A 9145-nucleotide genomic window follows, 5' to 3' on the forward strand; every position below is an offset into this window, starting at 1 on the left:
CACATCTTGCAGCCACTTGATTCAGACCAGTATTGGCATATCCTAGGAAGTCACTTAGCCTCCACACTCAAATAAAAGACTGCAGGGAGGATCACAGATGGAGATAGGATAATTTATCTGAACATTAATGTCACCTTAAAGTAAAAATAAAGTGATGGAATCAGCAAAGGTCATTAGTCTCTTATACCAAGAATATTCCTTTCCACTTATCATACTTGACCTGAAAACGGTGTACTTCTGAACAAATCACAAGAACCTAGTAACCATCAGCTGGCAGAGTGCGAGTACAGAACTACAGGTTTAAACTAATAAGCCTCACTGGAACAGACGAGTCTCCCTTCATCTCTTTCTTTCTCACAGCCTAGTGGACATGAGTTCCTAGTTAAATTCATACACGTCATGCTAGTTAATAACTTAAACAAAAAGTACCCGATTGGCAGTTGGTAGTGAAGTTCGTGAAGACTGCTTATAGACTAAGATGAGGTGAGCAAACTCCAAAACACCATGTCACATGTACAAGGCACGGGTGGGGGTGGGGGGCAGCGTAGAAGCTGACAGGAGTCAGGGCAAATGCCTTGAATACCCTCATGATGTCGCAGTCCTTCACAGATTAATGAAACACTTTTTGAAGTGTAACCTCTGTTGTAATGTTGGGTGTCACAGCAGCTAATTAAGCATGGCAAGGTGTCACAGAGTGGGATGTGACCACTCTAATGGTGTTGGTCAAAGGACAATTATTGAGCATTCTGCAAGAGCCTTGGCTTGTCTAAAGTTGTAGCCAATGTGAGAACATGAGAAAGAAGTTGAGTAAAAACCTAAACTCCAGAGGAGTCGATTCAACGGTGTCCTTACCTGTTACCTGTGGATTCAGGCTTTTAAGACACATCATATCCCCCTTGAAGTAGTATTTAAACCACACATCCTGAACCAAACATTATTCCAAACTGCACTCCTCCTTCTCCATCTCAGCGCAAACCATTGTTTCGCCCAGAAAAGTCACTAGATTTTGAGGAAAGAATTGTCACCTTCGCCCAGCTCCTCTGAAATTCTGTGCCACTCACCTTATGGTTAACAATGCACTGTTCTGCCATTGCCCCAAGGGAACTCACGCCTATCACTCGGTCTCCCTAAACAGAATATAAAACAGATCTCATTTGATAAATAAACTCATGTTATATACAGTTCAGCAACACTTACAGATGGAGAGGTTTGTTGGCATTCCACCAATTCCCCAAAAAATGGGGGGGGGGGGAAGCAGACAACAATGCTGAATCCAGTTCCTAATCAATTTTCGTTTTGAATGACCAGTTGGCATTTCCTGACAAGAATCATTTGTCGAAAATATTGTATCTTCAAATGATATTTACTGACATAGATTAAATATTTTATGATTTTTCATTCAAATTATTGGAGCTTTATTGCCACAGGATTTTCATCTTTTTAAAATATAATCCAACTATAATAGTGGAGAATAAAAAAGACAATGAAAGATCAAATGGGGAATAAACCATTAAGTTAAGACAACATCAAGGCACTTTACAAAAGCAATGAAAATTATAATAAAAGAGACCAATTAACTCCAAAGAGAGAGACTTTTCCCTTATATTGCTCCTCTACATTTTTGAAGCTTCTCTCATTGGCAACTAATTCTACAGATACCCAAATGACCATTTACAATGTGCAAGGCGGGGCAATGAAAATCATCTGACTTTGACTGTGGAGTGAGGATATCACATCCGAGCTCAAGGCACATTCCACGCTTCCCCAAATCTGCACTTCCCATCAGAAGCCAAATGCATCGTTACGAGGTGTGCAGGTTGGTCTGCCAATTGGCCGCAAATTTTCTTTTGTATAGGCAGGTGGCAGGAGAACTGGTAGTGGGTGGGGGAGGAGGTGGGTCGGTGTTTGGATGCAGGAGGGAAAATAGTTTTGGTGCAGCTGGGTGCTTAATGGTTGGCATGGATGGGCCGAAGGACCCACTTCCATGCTGCCTGACTCGATGAGAAGCAGGAACCCAACTTTCAGGCCCCTCACCACTTCCACTGGCAAACCCTCTGGTGCCCGTAGTACCTTGCTTGGCAGGTTGAAGCTGACTGAGTGAACCTTGGAAGGTTATCTCTGGATGTGCGCCATACAGCTTGGCACTAAACTACATTTAGCCCCCAAGTACACTAAATGGACCCAATGCATCTGAACTGTGAAGTCTTACCTTGGAAACCCCTGTGACATTTGTACCAACTTCTATCACTGATCCTGTGAACTCCATTCCTGCAAAACAAACATAACCCACTGGGGAAATGGTTTAGACCAAGCAAACTATTTTATTTACCTACACATCACTCGATATTTTGTGACTGTTGCTGTCACAAAAGAAGTGGAGAGTAGAGAGGGAGAGAGGCTGATCTCTGCTTATCAAAACAGCCAAAAAAAACAGTCAAGTCATGTAGTCATCAAGTCAGTAGGAGGAAAACTCATCACTTCCAGCATGCTGAAGGCCTTCTGAAGTGCTCGTCACCCTGCGATTTAAGAGCCTTCTCAAGTTTGTCCAACTTCCATGAATTTTAATCTGCTCTCTTGTTGCTTCCAAGAAACCTTGGAAACAGTGCTCCAGATTAAAGGCATCCAGGCCATTTAATAATGTGTACACCCTCTTTCATTTACCTCTCTCCAAAGGTCTCTAATCTTTCCAGATGGCCCTGAGCATCTCGGCCCACCCAACATTGACCTGGACCTCTGCCCACTGATGAGCTATCACACCCCTGGCCTTTGCCCTGCACTTTCCTCAGCTGCAGATCCACTGAACACATCCTCAGCTCCAGTTTTGATACCCTGTTCCCTAGGGAAATCATAACCCTCTCTCTCTAACTCTGGCAGTTCCTCCTGGCATAGACCCATCTCTGTTCCATTGTGCTCAAGCTTACAGCGTGAACATTTATGGAATTAACAGGCTTGGCCATTGGCCACCATTTCTGGCTGAATCAGATAAGACAACATTGGGTTTAAATTTCATAGAGTCTCATGGAAAAGGGCCCTTCGGCCCACCGAGTCCAGACCAACCATCAAACACCCACTTAGATTAATCCCATTTTATTCTTCCCACGTTCCTATCGACTTCCCCTCCCCACCCTCCTCAGTTTCAACCAATCACCTGCGCACCTGGGTCAACATACAGTGGCCAAATAATCTACCAACTGGGACACCTTTGCAATGTGAGAGGAAACAGGAATACCCAAGGGAAACCCACACGATGACAGGGAGAATGTGCAGACTCCACATAATCAGCACCCAAGGTCAGAATTGAACCCGGGTCGCTGGAGCTGTGAGGCAGCAGTTCTACTCACTAGGTCATCGTGCCTCTGCCCCAGCTCCAATTCAAACCATCTTGTTAAACCTCCCTCTCCTTTCCCTTTGAGTAGCTCATGGACTTCCTTATCACTAAGATGGAAACCATCCATTAGTCACTTTCATCCCAGACTGCCAAGCCAAAGTCCCTTGAGGTTCCCTGCCTACTCAAGATCTAAATTCTCATTTAATTTGTTTCTCTCCCAACTTCCCTCAAACCGTCTCTGAACTCCTTCCAAAAAGTCCCACCTCCTGCACCCTTTATCTCAATTCCACTAATCACCCACCTTCCCCTCCTGGCCCCATGTTAGCTGTTGGTAAAAAGTTTTCTCCTTGGGTACTGTCCCTTCCGCTTCAAATCTGCACAATGGCTCATCTGCTCAAAAGGCAACTTCTGTTCTTGCAACTGCCCTTCACCATCAGTCCTTCTGGTTCTTAAACATGCATCAGCTCCTGGATGTGTGCCCGTTTTTGCTGTAGTCCCACGTCTGAACCTCTGCATCAGGCCTCCATTTCTGCGGCTGCACTGACAGAGCCCTGACCAATGTCAGAAATGGCATTCAGTATGCCCACGTGCATGGCGACCAGTCCTCTTCGACCTTGGACACAGGTGACCCGGTGGCACTGTAGGTAGTGCTGCTGCCTTACAGCTCCAGTGACCCAGGTTTGATCCTGACCTCAAGTGCTGACTGCGTGGAGTTTGCAGGTTCTCCCCGTGTTCCCCTGGGTGCTGCGCTTTCATCCCACATCCCAAAAACATACCGGTAGGTTAACCAACTACTGTAAATTATCCCCAGGGTAGGTAAGTGGGAAAAGAAAGCGGAGTTGATGGGCATGTGAAAGAGAAGACTCCAGTGCTACAGGTTTGATGGGATTGCTTTGTTGGGGTCTGGAATGGTCCCAATGGGCTGAATAGCCTCCTTCTGTGCTCTGGTAAGTCCGCACCATCCTCCACACTGTAACTAAGCTGGCTGGGACTGCCCCTCCTTGTTCCATTCCCCTCTATCCACTCACCGCCAAAAAACCACATACCATGGTTTCCCTGCCTACGTGTCACAGTCAGCCCTGGAGTGCCCTGCAAGGCCCCCAACCCTATTTCTCATCTACACGCTGCCCTTAGTGACATCCTTCACACGTACACTGACAACACTCAGCACTGTCTCACCACCACCACTCTTGACCCCCGCACTCCCTCTGGTTTGTCACGCAGCTTGTCTGAGATCCATTTAATAGATGAGCAGAATGTTTTTCCAAAACTGCAAAGACCAAATCCACCACCTTTGGACCTCTGATACAATGTGTCCCCTCGCTTCCAACTCCATCCTTCCAAAGGCAAAATATCGCAGATGCTGAAAACCCAACGCCATGGGCTCTGGGCTACTCCCTAGCAAGTGTCTGAGACTGAACAAGTAAATGGCGATCCTAACATAATATCTTACCTGTTCCATCATCAGGACTATCTGCGGCCACCTTTTCAGTATCATCCGGATTAACTCAGAACCCTATCTAAGTTTCTTTTACCTCCATTACTCTCCCATCTTGAACCACTAAATTGAGTTCATCCAACACTCTGCCTCTTGACTCCTAATTTGCACCAAGTTCTATCAGCCATCTCCATGTGCTCACTGACCCAAGTTAGCTCCTAGTCCCAAAACACTTTCAGTGGCTTTGACTTAGTTGGTAGCAACTCTCTCATTACACCACAGGCAAATCCCTCCGCATCATCAAAAGTATCTACATGAGGTGCTGCCTCAAAAAGGCAACATCTGTCATCAAAGATCCCCACCATCTGGGCCATGCCACCTTCTTACAGCTACCATCAGCAGGAGGTACAGAAGCCTGAAGTCCCACACCACCAGGTTCAAGAACAGCTAATTTCATTCAACCATTCGGTTCTTGAACCAACCTGCACAACCCTAATCACTATGTCAGTTTAGCAACACTATGACCACTTTGCACTAAAATAGACTTTTTTGTTCTAATTGTGTTCTTTCTTATATAATTTTGTATAATTGACGTGTAATTTATGATATTCTTGTGAACATTATGTCTTCAATGCTATGTGCCTGTGATGATGCTGCTGCAAGTAAGTTTTTCATTGCACCTGTGCAAACATGTACTTCTGCATATGACAATATACTCAACTTTAACTTTTCTCTGTCAGTCAGAAGGATATAGGTTCAAGTCCCACTCCTGAGACACAAGTACAAAAACTTAGGCCAACATTCCAGTGCAGTCATAAAACAGTGTTGCACGATCTGAGATATCATTTTCCAATAAGACATTAAATCAATCACCCACCAGCCCTATAAAGCTGGACATAAAAGATCCCATCGTACTATTGCAAAGAGCAGGGCATCTACCCCTGGATTCCTGTCCGATATAGTTTCCTCACCCACACTGCTAAAAACAAACTATTTGATCATTACCTCCCTACCGCTTGAGGGAGCTTGCTGTGTGCAAATAGGTTGCTCCATTTTCCAACATGATGACACTTCAAAAGCACTTCAATGGTTGTAAAGCACTTTGATTTATCCTGAAAAACCTGTGAAACACACTGTATAGATATAAGCCTTAATTTTCCACTTTCTTTTTTAAAATTCTCAAACTTGTCTTGAAATTTATCTGCAACATCACCACCTCCTATATTTAGTCTTCCTAATTCTAGCCTCTGGCACCTTGCTGACTTAGTCCACTTCCCCACTGCTGGGTGTCCTTTAAGCATCTTAACCCCCGACTCCAATTCTGTTTGATAAAAATAAGAAAATAGCAAGAGCGATGTTCTTACACAACCAAAGCTGGCGTTACCTGGAGTGAAGGGGAGCTGTGGTCGCTGCTGATACAGTCCCTGGCATATCAGAATGTCAGCAAAGTTCACACCGCAGCATTGAACATCCACTCGCACCTAACAACAAAAGGCAGGAGAGATTCTAGTTGGAGAGATTCAGTACAGCTCCAGAAAATAATAATCAATAGAACGTTATTTGTCTCAGTTGGTGTCCATGTGTCAGTCAGAGTGTCAGTGCACATCCAACATTAGATCCTGACATCCATTTTAGCCTATGTACAGTGGACACACCTCCACCTCCTCACAGTCAATGCCTGTTCTCATGTACAAGGAGCTTAACATGAGCCGGTTGTCAGGTTCTTAATTAATTTTATTGCTTAGCACATGGAGCATTAAGTGTAATAAGCAAGTATTTATTTTCTGTTTACTTTCGTATCTGAACCAAACGAACAATTATGTAAACAACCTGAATCCATCCATGTGGAATGATTTACCTCGGTAGGTTTGAGGGCAACTGAAGGCAATTGCTGGATCTCTAATGGCTTCTTCAAGTCAGTACACTGCACCGCTAAGTATGAATCCCTTGAATCTGAGGCACTGTTGGTACCAATTTCTGCCAGTCTGGGTTTTTTCCTTATTAAATTATTACTCCTGTGCAAAAAGAATAAATGTTATTTTTAATCTAGGACCCTTAATTGCCAAAGTTTGCACATTCTCTCTGTGACCGGATGGGTTTCTCCCAGGTACTCCTCTTTCCACCCACATTCCAAGGACATGTGGGGCCACTCTAAGTTGCCCCTAGCGCGTCAGAGAGTGGTAGAAATCTGGGAGAATTGGTGGTAATGTAGGGTGAATAAAATAAACACACGTAAGTTTAGTGTAATTGGGTGCTTGATGCACAGAGCTGGCGGATGTAGGGTCTGCTTCTGCTCTGTATCTCTCTCTATAAAAATAAAAAGTGCCAAAACCGAAGACGTAGAAAATCTGAAATAAAAATGCTGGAAACACTCAGCAGGTCAGTAAACCTCTGTGGAGACAACCTGAAACATTAACTATTTCTCCTGGCACAGATGCTGCCTGATCTGCTGAGGCTTTCCAGCATTGACCGTGAAGTGCCAGAACTCACCGCGACCATTAAGCCATCATCAGGTGAGGGCAGAATCACACAGGTTGTTGCCCTCGTCAAATAACGAGCACACACACACACACACACACACACACAGGAGTCACATGTCTGGAATCTGGCGCCAATTACGTACAGCACGGGATCGAGAGAAGTACGTGAAAACAGTTTCAACCTTGGAACCGAGCTGAAAAAGGCTCCAGTAGCTGACTGGCCTGTGGCTGTTAATCTGTAATAGGTTAGCATATTATTTTTCTGAAAGGTGTGTTCAAAATTGAGGTGAACCTGCCCCTTTGGTGATTCACAAAAAACAAAACACCCGATGCTGGAATTTGGAGCGAAAAAAAACTGCTGGAGGATTTCAGTGGGTCGAGCTGTGGAAGTAGGGTCGACGTTTTGGTCTCGATCCGCTGAGTTCCTCCATGCAATGTGTTTTCTACCCCTTTGGTCCTGTACTGTTCTTAGCCTGATCTGAGGAGGCTGCAGTGTAAAGGCATCAGTAAAATGTTTTTTAAACAGGCTATGCAGATCAGGAGATCTGCAGCTGTGGCTCAAGGCCCGACAGCAACATTTTCTTTAGCAAAACAGCACCAGTGAGGCCGAATTTTGTATTTAATGTTCGTGCAAGAAACAAACGGACTCCTGCCCGGAGCGTTGGCAACTAAATGCATGCTGCCTTTTAGGCCTCAGCACGGGATAGAGCGCAGGCCCACGGCAGAAGCGCAATCTCAGCTTCCGTCTCCAATGCTGGGCGCTAACCTGACCGCGTTGCGCCGGACGCCCTGCAACACGACGCCCAAGCCCACCGTCGCCGCTCGCCTCATCGTCCCCGTCCGTCAGCAGTTGATTGACAGCTCCCAGGCCCAGGAAATGCTCGACTGCGCCGTCTACCCACGACCGATGGGTACTGCAGCAGACAACCTGTCCAACCACAATGCTAATACGGAGTGCTGAAGGAGGCGTTCTGGGAGCTTGGCTCACTTGACGTTAAGACTACCTGGCGCCTGGCCATGTGAAAGTTGTAAATGTTGCATTGAGATAAAAGTTTGGCTCCTCTGTAGTTGAGGAGCTTTGCACCTGTTTTGTGCCGGCGGCTACTGTAAAGATAAAAGTACAGGGTGTAGAACAGGATGGCAATTTACAAAGGCTGACTGGAGTATTATCAGACAACTTGACACAGAGCCCTTGAGGTGATATTGGTGCAATTGACCGAATGCTTTAAAAAAAAATCTGAAAAAGGAAGGGGAGGATACAGACCAACCCACAATCACTGAAAACTGCAACAGGTAATTAGGAAGCAAATATTATAGTGGCCTTTATTGCAAGAGGATTTGAGCACAGAGTAAAGATTTCTTATTCCTTTTATACGGGGCCTTGGTGACATCACATCTGTTGCACTGTAGTACAATTTTGCACTGCTTATAGGCAGTGGACATTGTCTACATAGACTTCAGCAAGGCCTTTGACAAAGTCCCACATGGGAGGCTGGTCCAAATGGTTAAGTCACTAGTCATTCAGGATGAAGTAGTCAATTGGGTTAACAGTTGGCTTAGTGGGAGAAGCCAACGAGTGAAGTAGATGGTTGTCTCTCTGATTGGAGGCCTGTGACTAGTGGCGTGCTGCAGGGATCGGTGCTGGGCCCGTTGTTGTTTATCATCTATATTAACGATTTAGATGATAATGTGGTAAACTGGATCAGCAAATTTCTGGATTACACCAAGATTGGGGGTGTAGTGGACAGCGAGGAAGGCTATCGAAGCTTGCAGCGTGATCTGGACCAGCTAGGAAAATGGGCTGAAAAATGGCAGATGGAATCTAATGCAGACAAGTGTGAGTGGTTTGGAAGGACAAACAAGGGTAAGACTTACACAGTGAATAGTAGGGCACTGAGG

General features: G+C 45.2%; 1 protein-coding gene across 1 annotated transcript in view; it reads right to left on the bottom strand.

Moving 5' to 3' along the window:
* Window positions 1-8632, bottom strand: part of LOC127568839 (quinone oxidoreductase-like protein 2) — a 30855-nt gene extending 22223 nt beyond the window's left edge. Inside the window, exons 1-5 of the mRNA XM_052013039.1 lie at window positions 8013-8632; window positions 6625-6781; window positions 6151-6247; window positions 2210-2268; window positions 1062-1127 (exon numbers count right to left, since the gene is read on the bottom strand). Coding sequence (XP_051868999.1) covers window positions 1062-1127; window positions 2210-2268; window positions 6151-6247; window positions 6625-6781; window positions 8013-8077 — 444 coding nt within the window. The 5' untranslated portion in view covers window positions 8078-8632. The remainder of the gene's footprint in view (window positions 1-1061; window positions 1128-2209; window positions 2269-6150; window positions 6248-6624; window positions 6782-8012) is intronic.
* Between the last annotated feature and the right edge of the window lie 513 nt (window positions 8633-9145).

The sequence above is a fragment of the Pristis pectinata genome, chromosome 3 (assembly GCF_009764475.1).
Source record: "Pristis pectinata isolate sPriPec2 chromosome 3, sPriPec2.1.pri, whole genome shotgun sequence".
Classification (NCBI taxonomy): Eukaryota; Metazoa; Chordata; class Chondrichthyes; order Rhinopristiformes; family Pristidae; genus Pristis; species Pristis pectinata.